Source organism: Nerophis lumbriciformis, linkage group LG11 (assembly GCF_033978685.3).
Source record: "Nerophis lumbriciformis linkage group LG11, RoL_Nlum_v2.1, whole genome shotgun sequence".
NCBI classification, from domain to species: domain Eukaryota; kingdom Metazoa; phylum Chordata; class Actinopteri; order Syngnathiformes; family Syngnathidae; genus Nerophis; species Nerophis lumbriciformis.
In genome coordinates this window covers 52,327,454-52,345,827 of record NC_084558.2, presented here as the reverse complement: position 1 = coordinate 52,345,827, position 18,374 = coordinate 52,327,454, and the positions used below count along the sequence as shown (strand labels likewise).

The 18,374-nt window shown below is 37.1% G+C and overlaps 1 protein-coding gene across 6 annotated transcripts in view; it reads right to left on the bottom strand.

Annotated features, from left to right (window-relative positions):
- sec31a (SEC31 homolog A, COPII coat complex component) overlaps positions 1-18,374 on the bottom strand; it is a 116,115-nt gene that overhangs the window by 56,923 nt on the left and 40,818 nt on the right. For all 6 annotated transcript variants that reach the window (XM_061966328.1, XM_061966326.1, XM_061966329.1 and 3 more), the window contains exons 7-10: positions 4,710-4,852; positions 4,398-4,644; positions 948-1,100; positions 648-872 (exon numbers count right to left, since the gene is read on the bottom strand). In XM_061966328.1, the coding sequence (XP_061822312.1) occupies positions 648-872; positions 948-1,100; positions 4,398-4,644; positions 4,710-4,852 (768 nt within the window). The remainder of the gene's footprint in view (positions 1-647; positions 873-947; positions 1,101-4,397; positions 4,645-4,709; positions 4,853-18,374) is intronic.

Genomic DNA, 18,374 nt, shown 5'->3' with positions numbered 1-18,374 from the left:
CCATTTACACAAACAAAGGTATGTGTTTGTCTATTAACACATAATGACACGTGTCCATTCACACGTAATAAAGACATGTTTGTGTCTCTTTACACAAATAAAGGTATGTGTTTGCCCATTCACACATAATGTTTGTCCATTGACACATAATAATGACACATTTCTCTATTCAAACATAATAAAGACATGTTTGGCCATTTACACAAACAAAGGTATGTGTTTGTCTATTAACACATAATGACACGTGTCCATTCACACGTAATAAAGACATGTTTGTGTCTCTTTACACAAATAAAGGTATGTGTTTGCCCATTCACACATAATGTTTGTCCATTGACACATAATAATGACACGTTTGTCTCTTTACACAAATAAAGGTATGTGTTTGCCCATTCACACATAATGAATACATGTTTGTCCATTCACACATCATAATGAAACGTTTGTCCATTCACACATTATGAAAACATGTTTGTCCATTCACATGCAAAGTAAACAGGAGTCTGTCTGGCCCACCAACTCTAAACAACGGTCTGTCCATTCACATGTACACACCACGTAAACATCCGTATGTCGCTTCAAACAAAAACATTGGTCTGTCCATTCACATGCAAACGTTTAAAAAATTCACCGAAAAGTTTGGTTACCTTGAGGAAAGACCAGACAGTTTTGTCGAGGTCGTTCTCGGCGGCGAGGATCTTCTCCTGGCAGAAGTCCTGGAAGCCGCCGGCGGTGAGCGTGTCCTGAAGGCGCTGGGAGCGCTCCAAGAAGGCGGTCTCAGTGACCACCTGGCTGACGTGGACCACGCGTGCGCTGCCCTGCTGGGAGTCGGCGGCGGTGTTGTTCTCCAGGGACACCAGCTTGCCTCCGAACTGCCGGGCGACAAGAAGAGCAGGCGGTCGGTCACCAGAGCGTCCGCGTCACGCCCACACAGCGTGGGGACTCACGGCAAAGGACGCCCCCACGGGCCTGCGGATCCACTTGGGGGGCTTCTTCAGGGGGTTGACGCTGGCTGGGGGGGCGGCTGACTGGGGCAGCTGCAAGGGGGGCAACGTCTGGCCTGTTCCAAACGGATCCATGTTGGCCAAGGAGTTGGTCATCTGCCACAAACACAAGTAAATATATAGCATCTGTATGTCCACTCACATACATCTGTATGTCCACTCACATACATTCAAAATACACTGTGCATTCACCATACATCACGTAAACATCTGTATGTCCACTCACATACATTCATCTGTCAATTGACAAATACACTGTGCATTCACAATACATCACGTAAACATCTGTATGTCCACTCACATACATTTGTCAATTCACAAATATACTGTGCATTCACAATAATTAATGTAAACATCTGTATGTCCACTCACATACATTCATTTGTCAATTCACACAATAAACGTCCATCTGTCTATTCACAATACATAATGGAAACATCTGTAAGTCCACTCACATACATTCATTTGTCAATTCACACAATAAACGTCCAACGACGTCTGTCTATTCACATGCACATAATGTAAACATCCGCCTGTCTGTTCACACAACAAATGTCCAACTGTCTATTCACATATAATAAACGACCGTTTGTCTATTCACGTGCACATAATGTAAACATCCGCCTGTCTATTCACACAATAAATGTCCGTCTGTCTTTTCACACAGTCACGTAACGTAAACGACTGTACATCTACTCACATATAAACGACCGTCTGTCTTTTCACATGCACATAATGTAAACATCCGCCTGTCAATTCACACAATAAATGTCCATCTGTCTAGTTACACAGTCACATAATGTAAACGACCGTATATCTACTCACATATTATAAACGACCATCTGTCTATACACATACACATAATAAAAACGTCCGCCTGTCTATTCTCATAATTTAAATATCCATCTGTCTATTCACATTCACATGTCTATTCACATTCACATAATCAAACGACTGCCTTTCTATTCACGCTATATAAACGTCCATCTGTCTATTCACTCATTCACATATAATAAACGACCGTTTGTCTATTCACATGCACATAATGTTAACATCCGCTTGTCTATTCCCACGATAAATGTCCGTCTGTCTTTTCACAGTCACATAACGTAAACGACCGTATATCTACTCACATATTATAAACGGTCATCTGTATATTCACATGCACTTAATAAAAACGTCCGCCTGTCTATTCACACATTCACATAATATAAACGACCACCTTTCTATTCAAATAATATAAAAGTCTGTCTCTCTATTCACACATCCACGTACAATGAACGACGTCTGTCTATTCACATGCACATAATGTAAACATCCGCCTGTCTGTTCACACAACAAATGTCCAACTGTCTATTCACATATAATAAACGACCGTTTGTCTATTCACGTGCACATAATGTAAACATCCGCCTGTCTATTCACACAATAAATGTCCGTCTGTCTTTTCACACAGTCACGTAACGTAAACGACTGTATATCTACTCACATATTATAAACGAGCGTCTGTCTTTTCACATGCACATAATGTAAACATCCGCCTGTCTATTCACACAATAAAAGTCCATCTGTCTAGTTACACAGTCACATAATGTAAACGACCGTATATCTACTCACATATTATAAAGGACCATCTGTCTATACACATACACATAATAAAAACGTCCGCCTGTCTATTCTCATAATTTAAATATCCATCTGTCTATTCACATTCACATAATCAAACGACTGCCTTTCTATTCACGCTATATAAACGTCCATCTGTCTATTCACGCATTCACATATAATAAACGACCGTTTGTCTATTCACATGCACATAATGTAAACATCTGCCTGTCTATTCCCACAATAAATGTCCGTCTGTCTTTTCACAGTCACATAACGTAAACGACCGTATATCTACTCACATATTATAAACGACCATCTGTCTATACACATACACATAATAAAAACGTCCGCCTGTCTATTCTCATAATTTAAATATCCATCTGTCTATTCACATAATCAAACGACTGCCTTTCTATTCACGCAATATAAACGTCCACCTGGCTATTCACGCATTCACATATAATAAACGACCGTTTGTCTATTCACATGCACATAATGTAAACATCTGCCTGTCTATTCCCACAATAAATGTCCGTCTGTCTTTTCACACAGTCACATAATGTAAATGACCGTATATCTACTCACATATTATAAACGGCCATCTGTATATTCACATGCACTTAATAAAAACGTCCGCCTGTCTATTCTCATAATTTAAATATCCATCTGTCTATTCACATTTCTATTCACATTCACATAATCAAACGACTGCCTTTCTATTCACGCAATATAGACGTCCACCTGGCTATTCACGCATTCACATATAATAAACGACCGTTTGTCTATTCACATGCACATAATGTAAACATCTGCCTGTCTATTCCCACAATAAATGTCCGTCTGTCTTTTCACACAGTCACGTAACGTAAACGACTGTATTTCTACTCACATATTATAAACGAGCGTCTGTCTTTTCACATGCACATAATGTAAACATCCGCCTGTCAATTCACACAATAAATGTTCATCTGTCTATTTACACAGTCACATAATGTAAACGACCGTATATCTACTCACATATTATAAACGACCATCTGTCTATACACATACACATAATAAAAACGTCCGCCTGTCTATCCTCATATTTTAAATATCCGTCTGTCTATTCACATAATCAAACGACTGCCTTTCTATTCACGCTATATAAACGTCCATCCGTCTATTCACGCATTCACATATAATAAACGACCGTTTGTCTATTCACATGCACATAATGTAAACATCTGCCTGTCTATTCCCACAATAAATGTCCGTCTGTCTTTTCACACAGTCACATAATGTAAATGACCGTATATCTATTCACATATTATAAAGGACCATCTGTCTATTCACATACACATAATTAAAAACGTCCGCCTGTCTATTCTCATAATTTAAATATCCATCTGTCTATTCACATAATCAAACGACTGCCTTTCTATTCACGCTATATAAACGTCCACCTGTCTATTCACGCATTCACATATAATAAACGACCGTTTGTCTATTCACATGCACATAATGTAAACATCTGCCTGTCTATTCCCACAATAAATGTCCGTCTGTCTTTTCACACAGTCACATAATGTAAATGACCGTATATCTATTCACATATTATAAAGGACCATCAGTCTATTCACATACACATAATAAAAACGTCCGCCGTTTCTTTCACACACACACTTAATGCAAACATGTTTGCCCATTTACATGGGAACATGTAAATGTATTTCCAGTCACATACAAAGAGAAGGTGTTTATCCATTCACATACTTTCCGGACAAATGGAAGTGAACTTCCTCTCACCTGCTCGACGTGCCGACTGCTGCCGCCCATGACGGAGTAAACGCCGATGCGGCCGTCGAAGCAGGCGGCCGAAAGCACCGCCGGGTTCCTGGGGCACCACTGGACGTCGAAGCACCACTGGCTGCCGGTGGGCAGCTCGTAGACCACCTCCGCCGTGCCGGGGTTCCAGCACAGGATCCTGCTGTCCTTCCCGCAGCTGAGGAGCAGCTCGGGGTCGGCCAGACTCCAGGCGATGGCGAGGATGCCCCTGCACGGGAGAAGCGCCGCAGGTTGAAGGCGCTACGGTTCCTCTGTGGAGAGCGTGCGTGGTACCTGGTGTGGTTCTCCAGGATCTTGAGAGGGGACGTGGCGAATCGTAAATCCCACATCTGGATGACGGGCATGCGGTCGTCCTCGGAGGCCAGGACCAGCTGGGTGGCCACCTCCGGGTTCCACGCCAGGCCGGAGCAGTGCATCTGCAAGCACGCGCTGGTCAGGGATTTAATTGTGTGTGAACGCTCCAATGCTGAAGTTGAACTGAAATGCTGACAGAATGTAGTATGAATGGAAGAATAGTTGGAATGTCAAAGAGTTTGAATTTCCAGGAAAAACGGAATTTGGTTAGGAACTTGGGAGAGTGTTAGTTGGAATGTCCAGGATGAGTGGAATGTGTTGATGTTGGGATGGTTTGAATAGCTTGAAAAATGTGGGAATTGTGCAACTTGGAAAAATGTCCCATTCATTTCAATGGGAACTTCCTGGAAATTTGGGAATTTTGGGAAAAGTGAGATTTTGGGGAAAATGAATATCCTGAATGAGCTGAATTGGTTGGTGTTGCAATTGTTGAAATGGGTCAAGAAATGTTGAAGTAGTAACAGTTTTTAACTGAAAAATGGTATAATGGAATTTCTTAAAAAACGGGAATTTTTCAAGTTCTTTTTTTGTCCTGACTAAGAGGAATGTTTTGGCGGTGGAACGGTTGAAAAATGTAACAGGACTCATAGCTCTAAAGAGGTTGGAAATAAGGTTAGAAAAAAAACAGGAATTCCTGGAAATTTGTTGAATGTGAAAAAGTGGTTTGAATTTCCAGGATGAGTGGAAAGAGTTGAAGGTGGAACGGTTTGAATCGGTGTGCGAATTGTGGAAGTTTAAAAAAATGGACAATTCATTTTGAATGGGGAAAATGTCCCTAAAGACTGGGAATTCGAGGAAATCCTGGAAAAAAATGTTTATATAACTGTTGAAGGAGAGCACATAATTCCTGAACAGGCTGAATATTTTGAAGTTGGAACGGTTTGAAATCGGATAAAAAATGTGGGCTGTTGTGGAACTTTGAAAAATGTCACATTCATTTCAATGGGAACTTCCTGGAAATTTGGGAATTTTGGGAAAAGTGAGATTTTTGGGAAAATGAATGTCCCGAATGAGCTGAATTGGTTGGTGTTGCAATTGTTGAAATGGGTCAAGAAATGTTGAAGTAGTAACAGTTTTTAACTGAAAAATGGTATAATGGAATTTCTTAAAAAAACGGGAATTTTTCAAGTTCTTAAACCAACTTGGTTTTTTTGTCCTGACTAAGAGGAATGTTTTAGCGGTGGAACGGTTGAAAAATGCAACAGGACTCATCGCTCTAAAGAGGTTGGAAATAAGGTTAGAAAAAAAACAGGAATTCCTGGAAATTTGTTGAATGTGAAAAAGTGGTTTTTTGAATTTCCAGGATGAGTGGAAAGAGTTGAAGGTGGAACGGTTTGAATCGGTGTGCGAATTGTGGAAGTTTAAAAAAATGGACAATTCATTTTGAATGGGGAAAATGTCCCTAAAGACTGGGAATTCTAGGAAATCCTGGAAAAAAATGTTTATATAATTGTTGAAGGAGAGCACACAATTCCTGAACAGGCTGAATATTTTGAAGATGGAACGGTTTGAAATCGGATAAAAAATGTGGGCTGTTGTGGAACTTTGAAAAATGTCCCATTCATTTCAATGGGAACTTCCTGGAAATTTGGGAATTTTGGGAAAAGTGAGATTTTGGGGAAAATGAATATCCTGAATGAGCTGAATTGGTTGGTGTTGCAATTGTTGAAATGGGTCAAGAAATGTTGAAGTAGTAACAGTTTTTAACTGAAAAATGGTATAATGGAATTTCTTAAAAAAACGGGAATTTTTCAAGTTCTTAAACCAACTTGGTTTTTTTGTCCTGACTAAGAGGAATGTTTTGGCGGTGGAACGGTTGAAATGGGTTGAAAAATGTGAAAGCACTCATCACTCTAAGAAGGTTGGAAATAAGGTTAGAAAAATGTGGGAATTGTGCAACTTGGAAAAATGGCCCATTCATTTCAATGGGAACTTCCTGGAAATTTGGGAATTTTGGGAAAAGTGAGATTTTTGGGAAAATGAATGTCCCGAATGAGCTGAATTGGTTGGTGTTGCAATTGTTGAAATGGGTCAAGAAATGTTGAAGTAGTAACAGTTTTTAACTGAAAAATGGTATAATGGAATTTCTTAAAAAAACGGGAATTTTTCAAGTTCTTAAACCAATTTGGTTTTTTTGTCCTGACTAAGAGGAATGTTTTGGCGGTGGAACGGTTGAAAAATGTAACAGGACTCATCGCTCTAAAGAGGTTGGAAATAAGGTTAGAAAAAAAACAGGAATTCCTGGAAATTTGTTGAATGTGAAAAAGTGGTTGTTTGAATTTCCAGGATGAGTGGAAAGAGTTGAAGGTGGAACGGTTTGAATCGGTGTGCGAATTGTGGAAGTTTAAAAAAATGGACAATTCATTTTGAATGGGGAAAATGTCCCTAAAGACTGGGAATTCGAGGAAATCCTGGAAAAAAATGTTTATATAACTGTTGAAGGAGAGCACATAATTCCTGAACAGGCTGAATATTTTGAAGTTGGAACGGTTTGAAATCGGATAAAAAATGTGGGCTGTTGTGGAACTTTGAAAAATGTCACATTCATTTCAATGGGAACTTCCTGGAAATTTGGGAATTTTGGGAAAAGTGAGATTTTGGGGAAAATGAATATCCTGAATGAGCTGAATTGGTTGGTGTTGCAATTGTTGAAATGGGTCAAGAAATGTTGAAGTAGTAACAGTTTTTAACTGAAAAATGGTATAATGGAATTTCTTAAAAAAACGGGAATTTTTCAAGTTCTTAAACCAACTTGGTTTTTTTGTCCTGACTAAGAGGAATGTTTTGGCGGTGGAACGGTTGAAATGGGTTGAAAAATGTGAAAGCACTCATCACTCTAAGAAGGTTGGAAATAAGGTTAGAAAAATGTGGGAATTGTGCAACTTGGAAAAATGGCCCATTCATTTCAATGGGAACTTCCTGGAAATTTGGGAATTTTGGGAAAAGTGAGATTTTTGGGAAAATGAATGTCCCGAATGAGCTGAATTGGTTGGTGTTGCAATTGTTGAAATGGGTCGAGAAATGTTGAAGTAGTAACAGTTTTTAACTGAAAAATGGTATAATGGAATTTCTTAAAAAACGGGAATTTTTCAAGTTCTTAAACCAACTTGGTTTTTTTGTCCTGACTAAGAGGAATGTTTTGGCGGTGGAACGGTTGAAAAATGTAACAGGACTCATCGCTCTAAAGAGGTTGGAAATAAGGTTAGAAAAAAAACAGGAATTCCTGGAAATTTGTTGAATGTGAAAAAGTGGTTGTTTGAATTTCCAAGATGAGTGGAAAGTGTTGAGGGTGGAACGGTTTGAATCGGTGTGCGAATTGTGGAAGTTTAAAAAAATGGACAATTCATTTTGAATGGGGAAAATGTCCCTAAAGACTGGGAATTCGAGGAAATCCTGGAAAAAAATGTTTATATAACTGTTGAAGGAGAGCACATAATTCCTGAACAGGCTGAATATTTTGAAGTTGGAACGGTTTGAAATCGGATAAAAAATGTGGGCTGTTGTGGAACTTTGAAAAATGTCACATTCATTTCAATGGGAACTTCCTGGAAATTTGGGAATTTTGGGAAAAGTGAGATTTTTGGGAAAATGAATATCCTGAATGAGCTGAATTGGTTGGTGTTGGAATTGTTGAAATGGGTCAAGAAATGTTGAAGTAGTAACAGTTTTTAACTGAAAAATGGTATAATGGAATTTCTTTAAAAAACGGGAATTTTTCAAGTTCTTAAACCAACTTGGTTTTTTTGTCCTGACTAAGAGGAATGTTTTGGCGGTGGAACGGTTGAAATGGGTTGAAAAATGTGAAAGCACTCATCACTCTAAGAAGGTTGGAAATAAGGTTAGAAAAATGTGGGAATTGTGCAACTTGGAAAAATGTCACATTCATTTCAATGGGAACTTCCTGGAAATTTGGGAATTTTGGGAAAAGTGAGATTTTGGGGAAAATGAATGTCCTGAATGAGCTGAATTGGTTGGTGTTGCAATTGTTGAAATGGGTCAAGAAATGTTGAAGTAGTAACAGTTTTTAACTGAAAAATGGTATAATGGAATTTCTTAAAAAAACGGGAATTTTTCAAGTTCTTAAACCAATTTGGTTTTTTTGTCCTGACTAAGAGGAATGTTTTGGCGGTGGAACGGTTGAAAAATGTAACAGGACTCATCGCTCTAAAGAGGTTGCAAATAAGGTTAGAAAAAAACAGGAATTCCTGGAAATTTGTTGAATGTGAAAAAGTGGTTTTTTGAATTTCCAGGATGAGTGGAAAGAGTTGAAGGTGGAACGGTTTGAATCGGTGTGCAAATTGTGGAAGTTTAAAAAAATGGACAATTCATTTTGAATGGGGAAAATGTCCCTAAAGACTGGGAATTCGAGGAAATCCTGGAAAAAAATTTTTTATATAACTGTTGAAGGAGAGCACATAATTCCTGAACAGGCTGAATATTTTGAAGTTGGAACGGTTTGAAATCGGATAAAAAATGTGGGCTGTTGTGGAACTTTGAAAAATGTCACATTCATTTCAATGGGAACTTCCTGGAAATTTGGGAATTTTGGGAAAAGTGAGATTTTTGGGAAAATGAATGTCCCGAATGAGCTGAATTGTTTGGTGTTGCAATTGTTGAAATGGGTCAAGAAATGTTGAAGTAGTAACAGTTTTTAACTGAAAAATGGTATAATGGAATTTCTTAAAAAAACGGGAATTTTTCAAGTTCTTAAACCAACTTGGTTTTTTTGTCCTGACTAAGAGGAATGTTTTGGCGGTGGAACGGTTGAAATGGGTTGAAAAATGTGAAAGCACTCATCACTCTAAGAAGGTTGGAAATAAGGTTAGAAAAATGTGGGAATTGTGCAACTTGGAAAAATGTCCCATTCATTTCAATGGGAACTTCCTGGAAATTTGGGAAAAGTGAGATTTTGGGGAAAATGAATATCCTGAATGAGCTGAATTGGTTGGTGTTGGAATTGTTGAAATGGGTCAAGAAATGTTGAAGTAGTAACAGTTTTTAACTGAAAAATGGTATAATGGAATTTCTTAAAAAACGGGAATTTTTCAAGTTCTTAAACCAATTTGGTTTTTTTGTCCTGACTAAGAGGAATGTTTTGGCGGTGGAACGGTTGAAAAATGTAACAGGACTCATCGCTCTAAAGAGGTTGGAAATAAGGTTAAAAAAAAAACAGGAATTCCTGGAAATTTGTTGAATGTGAAAAAGTGGTTGTTTGAATTTCCAGGATGAGTGGAAAGAGTTGAAGGTGGAACGGTTTGAATCGGTGTGCGAATTGTGGAAGTTTAAAAAAATGGACAATTCATTTTGAATGGGGAAAATGTCCCTAAAGACTGGGAATTCGAGGAAATCCTGGAAAAAAATGTTTATAAAATGTTGAAGGAGAGCACATAACTCATGAACAGGCTGAATATTTTGAAGTTGGAACGGTTTGAAATCGGATAAAAAATGTGGGCTGTTGTGGAACTTTGAAAAATGTCACATTCATTTCAATGGGAACTTCCTGGAAATTTGGGAATTTTGGGAAAAGTGAGATTTTGGGGAAAATGAATGTCCCGAATGAGCTGAATTGGTTGGTGTTGGAATTGTTGAAATGGGTCAAGAAATGTTGAAGTAGTAACAGTTTTTAACTGAAAAATGGTATAATGGAATTTCTTAAAAAAACGGGAATTTTTCAAGTTCTTAAACCAACTTGGTTTTTTTGTCCTGACTAAGAGGAATGTTTTGGCGGTGGAACGGTTGAAATGGGTTGAAAAATGTGAAAGCACTCATCACTCTAAGAAGGTTGGAAATAAGGTTAGAAAAATGTGGGAATTGTGCAACTTGGAAAAATGTCCCATTCATTTCAATGGGAACTTCCTGGAAATTTGGGAATTTTGGGAAAAGTGAAATTTTGGGGAAAATGAATATCCTGAATGAGCTGAATTGGTTGGTGTTGGAATTGTTGAAATGGGTCGAGAAATGTTGAAGTAGTAACAGTTTTTAACTGAAAAATGGTATAATGGAATTTCTTAAAAAACGGGAATTTTTCAAGTTCTTAAACCAACTTGGTTTTTTTGTCCTGACTAAGAGGAATGTTTTGGCGGTGGAACGGTTGAAAAATGTAACAGGACTCATCGCTCTAAAGAGGTTGGAAATAAGGTTAGAAAAAAACAGGAATTCCTGGAAATTTGTTGAATGTGAAAAAGTGTTTTTTTGAATTTCCAGGATGAGTGGAAAGAGTTGAGGGTGGAACGGTTTGAATCGGTGTGCGAATTGTGGAAGTTTAAAAAAATGGACAATTCATTTTGAATGGGGAAAATGTCCCTAAAGACTGGGAATTCGAGGAAATCCTGGAAAAAAATGTTTATATAACTGTTGAAGGAGAGCACATAATTCCTGAACAGGCTGAATATTTTGAAGTTGGAACGGTTTGAAATCGGATAAAAAATGTGGGCTGTTGTGGAACTTTGAAAAATGTCACATTCATTTCAATGGGAACTTCCTGGAAATTTGGGAATTTTGGGAAAAGTGAGATTTTGGGGAAAATGAATATCCTGAATGAGCTGAATTGGTTGGTGTTGCAATTGTTGAAATGGGTCGAGAAATGTTGAAGTAGTAACAGTTTTTAACTGAAAAATGGTATAATGGAATTTCTTAAAAAACGGGAATTTTTCAAGTTCTTAAACCAACTTGGTTTTTTTGTCCTGACTAAGAGGAATGTTTTGGCGGTGGAACGGTTGAAAAATGTAACAGGACTCATCGCTCTAAAGAGGTTGGAAATAAGGTTAGAAAAAAAACAGGAATTCCTGGAAATTTGTTGAATGTGAAAAAGTGGTTGTTTGAATTTCCAAGATGAGTGGAAAGTGTTGAGGGTGGAACGGTTTGAATCGGTGTGCGAATTGTGGAAGTTTAAAAAAATGGACAATTCATTTTGAATGGGGAAAATGTCCCTAAAGACTGGGAATTCGAGGAAATCCTGGAAAAAAATGTTTATATAACTGTTGAAGGAGAGCACATAATTCCTGAACAGGCTGAATATTTTGAAGTTGGAACGGTTTGAAATCGGATAAAAAATGTGGGCTGTTGTGGAACTTTGAAAAATGTCACATTCATTTCAATGGGAACTTCCTGGAAATTTGGGAATTTTGGGAAAAGTGAGATTTTTGGGAAAATGAATATCCTGAATGAGCTGAATTGGTTGGTGTTGGAATTGTTGAAATGGGTCAAGAAATGTTGAAGTAGTAACAGTTTTTAACTGAAAAATGGTATAATGGAATTTCTTTAAAAAACGGGAATTTTTCAAGTTCTTAAACCAACTTGGTTTTTTTGTCCTGACTAAGAGGAATGTTTTGGCGGTGGAACGGTTGAAATGGGTTGAAAAATGTGAAAGCACTCATCACTCTAAGAAGGTTGGAAATAAGGTTAGAAAAATGTGGGAATTGTGCAACTTGGAAAAATGTCACATTCATTTCAATGGGAACTTCCTGGAAATTTGGGAATTTTGGGAAAAGTGAGATTTTGGGGAAAATGAATGTCCTGAATGAGCTGAATTGGTTGGTGTTGCAATTGTTGAAATGGGTCAAGAAATGTTGAAGTAGTAACAGTTTTTAACTGAAAAATGGTATAATGGAATTTCTTAAAAAAACGGGAATTTTTCAAGTTCTTAAACCAATTTGGTTTTTTTGTCCTGACTAAGAGGAATGTTTTGGCGGTGGAACGGTTGAAAAATGTAACAGGACTCATCGCTCTAAAGAGGTTGCAAATAAGGTTAGAAAAAAACAGGAATTCCTGGAAATTTGTTGAATGTGAAAAAGTGGTTTTTTGAATTTCCAGGATGAGTGGAAAGAGTTGAAGGTGGAACGGTTTGAATCGGTGTGCAAATTGTGGAAGTTTAAAAAAATGGACAATTCATTTTGAATGGGGAAAATGTCCCTAAAGACTGGGAATTCGAGGAAATCCTGGAAAAAAATTTTTTATATAACTGTTGAAGGAGAGCACATAATTCCTGAACAGGCTGAATATTTTGAAGTTGGAACGGTTTGAAATCGGATAAAAAATGTGGGCTGTTGTGGAACTTTGAAAAATGTCACATTCATTTCAATGGGAACTTCCTGGAAATTTGGGAATTTTGGGAAAAGTGAGATTTTTGGGAAAATGAATGTCCCGAATGAGCTGAATTGTTTGGTGTTGCAATTGTTGAAATGGGTCAAGAAATGTTGAAGTAGTAACAGTTTTTAACTGAAAAATGGTATAATGGAATTTCTTAAAAAAACGGGAATTTTTCAAGTTCTTAAACCAACTTGGTTTTTTTGTCCTGACTAAGAGGAATGTTTTGGCGGTGGAACGGTTGAAATGGGTTGAAAAATGTGAAAGCACTCATCACTCTAAGAAGGTTGGAAATAAGGTTAGAAAAATGTGGGAATTGTGCAACTTGGAAAAATGTCCCATTCATTTCAATGGGAACTTCCTGGAAATTTGGGAAAAGTGAGATTTTGGGGAAAATGAATATCCTGAATGAGCTGAATTGGTTGGTGTTGGAATTGTTGAAATGGGTCAAGAAATGTTGAAGTAGTAACAGTTTTTAACTGAAAAATGGTATAATGGAATTTCTTAAAAAACGGGAATTTTTCAAGTTCTTAAACCAATTTGGTTTTTTTGTCCTGACTAAGAGGAATGTTTTGGCGGTGGAACGGTTGAAAAATGTAACAGGACTCATCGCTCTAAAGAGGTTGGAAATAAGGTTAAAAAAAAAACAGGAATTCCTGGAAATTTGTTGAATGTGAAAAAGTGGTTGTTTGAATTTCCAGGATGAGTGGAAAGAGTTGAAGGTGGAACGGTTTGAATCGGTGTGCGAATTGTGGAAGTTTAAAAAAATGGACAATTCATTTTGAATGGGGAAAATGTCCCTAAAGACTGGGAATTCGAGGAAATCCTGGAAAAAAATGTTTATAAAATGTTGAAGGAGAGCACATAACTCATGAACAGGCTGAATATTTTGAAGTTGGAACGGTTTGAAATCGGATAAAAAATGTGGGCTGTTGTGGAACTTTGAAAAATGTCACATTCATTTCAATGGGAACTTCCTGGAAATTTGGGAATTTTGGGAAAAGTGAGATTTTGGGGAAAATGAATGTCCCGAATGAGCTGAATTGGTTGGTGTTGGAATTGTTGAAATGGGTCGAGAAATGTTGAAGTAGTAACAGTTTTTAACTGAAAAATGGTATAATGGAATTTCTTAAAAAACGGGAATTTTTCAAGTTCTTAAACCAATTTGTTTTTTTTGTCCTGACTAAGAGGAATGTTTTGGCGGTGGAACGGTTGAAATGGGTTGAAAAATGTGAAAGCACTCATCACTCTAAGAAGGTTGGAAATAAGGTTAGAAAAATGTGGGAATTGTGCAACTTGGAAAAATGTCCCATTCATTTCAATGGGAACTTCCTGGAAATTTGGGAATTTTGGGAAAAGTGAAATTTTGGGGAAAATGAATATCCTGAATGAGCTGAATTGGTTGGTGTTGGAATTGTTGAAATGGGTCGAGAAATGTTGAAGTAGTAACAGTTTTTAACTGAAAAATGGTATAATGGAATTTCTTAAAAAACGGGAATTTTTCAAGTTCTTAAACCAACTTGGTTTTTTTGTCCTGACTAAGAGGAATGTTTTGGCGGTGGAACGGTTGAAAAATGTAACAGGACTCATCGCTCTAAAGAGGTTGGAAATAAGGTTAGAAAAAAACAGGAATTCCTGGAAATTTGTTGAATGTGAAAAAGTGTTTTTTTGAATTTCCAGGATGAGTGGAAAGAGTTGAGGGTGGAACGGTTTGAATCGGTGTGCGAATTGTGGAAGTTTAAAAAAATGGACAATTCATTTTGAATGGGGAAAATGTCCCTAAAGACTGGGAATTCGAGGAAATCCTGGAAAAAAATGTTTATATAACTGTTGAAGGAGAGCACATAATTCCTGAACAGGCTGAATATTTTGAAGTTGGAACGGTTTGAAATCGGATAAAAAATGTGGGCTGTTGTGGAACTTTGAAAAATGTCACATTCATTTCAATGGGAACTTCCTGGAAATTTGGGAATTTTGGGAAAAGTGAGATTTTGGGGAAAATGAATATCCTGAATGAGCTGAATTGGTTGGTGTTGCAATTGTTGAAATGGGTCGAGAAATGTTGAAGTAGTAACAGTTTTTAACTGAAAAATGGTATAATGGAATTTCTTAAAAAACGGGAATTTTTCAAGTTCTTAAACCAACTTGGTTTTTTTGTCCTGACTAAGAGGAATGTTTTGGCGGTGGAACGGTTGAAAAATGTAACAGGACTCATCGCTCTAAAGAGGTTGGAAATAAGGTTAGAAAAAAACAGGAATTCCTGGAAATTTGTTGAATGTGAAAAAGTGGTTTTTTGAATTTCCAGGATGAGTGGAAAGAGTTGAGGGTGGAACGGTTTGAATCGGTGTGCGAATTGTGGAAGTTTAAAAAAATGGACAATTCATTTTGAATGGGGAAAATGTCCCTAAAGACTGGGAATTCGAGGAAATCCTGGAAAAAAATGTTTATATAACTGTTGAAGGAGAGCACATAATTCCTGAACAGGCTGAATATTTTGAAGTTGGAACGGTTTGAAATCGGATAAAAAATGTGGGCTGTTGTGGAACTTTGAAAAATGTCACATTCATTTCAATGGGAACTTCCTGGAAATTTGGGAATTTTGGGAAAAGTGAGATTTTGGGGAAAATGAATATCCTGAATGAGCTGAATTGGTTGGTGTTGCAATTGTTGAAATGGGTCGAGAAATGTTGAAGTAGTAACAGTTTTTAACTGAAAAATGGTATAATGGAATTTCTTAAAAAACGGGAATTTTTCAAGTTCTTAAACCAACTTGGTTTTTTTGTCCTGACTAAGAGGAATGTTTTGGCGGTGGAACGGTTGAAAAATGTAACAGGACTCATCGCTCTAAAGAGGTTGGAAATAAGGTTAGAAAAAAAACAGGAATTCCTGGAAATTTGTTGAATGTGAAAAAGTGGTTTTTTGAATTTCCAGGATGAGTGGAAAGAGTTGAAGGTGGAACGGTTTGAATCGGTGTGCGAATTGTGGAAGTTTAAAAAAATGGACAATTCATTTTGAATGGGGAAAATGTCCCTAAAGACTGGGAATTCGAGGAAATCCTGGAAAAAAATGTTTATATAACTGTTGAAGGAGAGCACATAATTCCTGAACAGGCTGAATATTTTGAAGATGGAACGGTTTGAAATCGGATAAAAAATGTGGGCTGTTGTGGAACTTTGAAAAATGTCACATTCATTTCAATGGGAACTTCCTGGAAATTTGGGAATTTTGGGAAAAGTGAGATTTTGGGGGAAATGAATATCCTGAATGAGCTGAATTGGTTGGTGTTGGAATTGTTGAAATGGGTCAAGAAATGTTGAAGTAGGAACAGTTTTTAACTGAAAAATGGTATAATGGAATTTCTTAAAAAAACGGGAATTTTTCAAGTTCTTAAACCAACTTGGTTTTTTTGTCCTGACTAAGAGGAATGTTTTGGCGGTGGAACGGTTGAAATGGGTTGAAAAATGTAAAAGCACTCATCACTCTAAGAAGGTTGGAAATAAGGTTAGAAAAATGTGGGAATTGTGCAACTTGGAAAAATGTCCCATTCATTTCAATGGGAACTTCCTGGAAATTTGGGAATTTTGGGAAAAGTGAGATTTTGGGGAAAATGAATGTCCCGAATGAGCTGAATTGGTTGGTGTTGCAATTGTTGAAATGGGTCAAGAAATGTTGAAGTAGTAACAGTTTTTAACTGAAAAATGGTATAATGGAATTTCTTAAAAAAACGGGAATTTTTCAAGTTCTTAAACCAACTTGGTTTTTTTGTCCTGACTAAGAGGAATGTTTTGGCGGTGGAACGGTTGAAAAATGTAACAGGACTCATCGCTCTAAAGAGGTTGGAAATAAGGTTAGAAAAAAAACAGGAATTCCTGGAAATTTGTTGAATGTGAAAAAGTGGTTTTTTGAATTTCCAGGATGAGTGGAAAGAGTTGAAGGTGGAACGGTTTGAATCGGTGTGCGAATTGTGGAAGTTTAAAAAAATGGACAATTCATTTTGAATGGGGAAAATGTCCCAAAAGACTGGGAATTCGAGGAAATCCTGGAAAAAAATGTTTATATAATTGTTGAAGGAGAGCACACAATTCCTGAACAGGCTGAATATTTTGAAGATGGAACGGTTTGAATCGGATAAAAAATGTGGGCTGTTGTGGAACTTTGAAAAATGTCCCATTCATTTCAATGGGAACTTCCTGGAAATTTGGGAATTTTGGGAAAAGTGAGATTTTGGGGAAAATGAATGTCCCGAATGAGCTGAATTGGTTGGTGTTGCAATTGTTGAAATGGGTCAAGAAATGTTGAAGTAGTAACAGTTTTTAACTGAAAAATGGTATAATGGAATTTCTAAAAAAACGGGAATTTTTCAAGTTCTTAAACCAATTTGGTTTTTTTGTCCTGACTAAGAGGAATGTTTTGGCGGTGGAACGGTTGAAATGGGTTGAAAAATGTGAAAGCACTCATCACTCTAAGAAGGTTGGAAATAAGGTTAGAAAAATGTGGGAATTGTGCAACTTGGAAAAATGTCCCATTCATTTCAATGGGAACTTCCTGGAAATTTGGGAATTTTGGGAAAAGTGAGATTTTTGGGAAAATGAATGTCCTGAATGAGCTGAATTGGTTGGTGTTGCAATTGTTGAAATGGGTCAAGAAATGTTGAAGTAGTAACAGTTTTTAACTGAAAAATGGTATAATGGAATTTCTTAAAAAAACGGGAATTTTTCAAGTTCTTAAACCAACTTGGTTTTTTTGTCCTGACTAAGAGGAATGTTTTGGCGGTGGAACGGTTGAAATGGGTTGAAAAATGTGAAAGCACTCATCACTCTAAGAAGGTTGGAAATAAGGTTAGAAAAATGTGGGAATTGTGCAACTTGGAAAAATGTCCCATTCATTTCAATGGGAACTTCCTGGAAATTTGGGAATTTTGGGAAAAGTGAGATTTTTGGCAAAATGAATGTCCCGAATGAGCTGAATTGGTTGGTGTTGCAATTGTTGAAATGGGTCAAGAAATGTTGAAGTACGGTAGTAACAGTTTTTAACTGAAAAATGGTATAATGGAATTTCTTAAAAAACGGGAATTTTTCAAGTTCTTAAACCAATTTGGTTTTTTTGTCCTGACTAAGAGGAATGTTTTGGCGGTGGAACGGTTGAAATGGGTTGAAAAATGTGAAAGCACTCATCACTCTAAGAAGGTTGGAAATAAGGTTAGAAAAATGTGGGAATTGTGCAACTTGGAAAAATGTCCCATTCATTTCAATGGGAACTTCCTGGAAATTTGGGAATTTTGGGAAAAGTGAGATTTTGGGGAAAATGAATGTCCCAAATGAGCTGAATTGGTTGGTGTGGGAATTGTTGAAATGGGTCAAGAAATGTTGAAGTAGTAACAGTTTTTAACTGAAAAATGGTATAATGGAATTTCTAAAAAAACGGGAATTTTTCAAGTTCTTAAACCAACTTGTTTTTTTTGTCCTGACTAAGAGGAATGTTTTGGCGGTGGAACGGTTG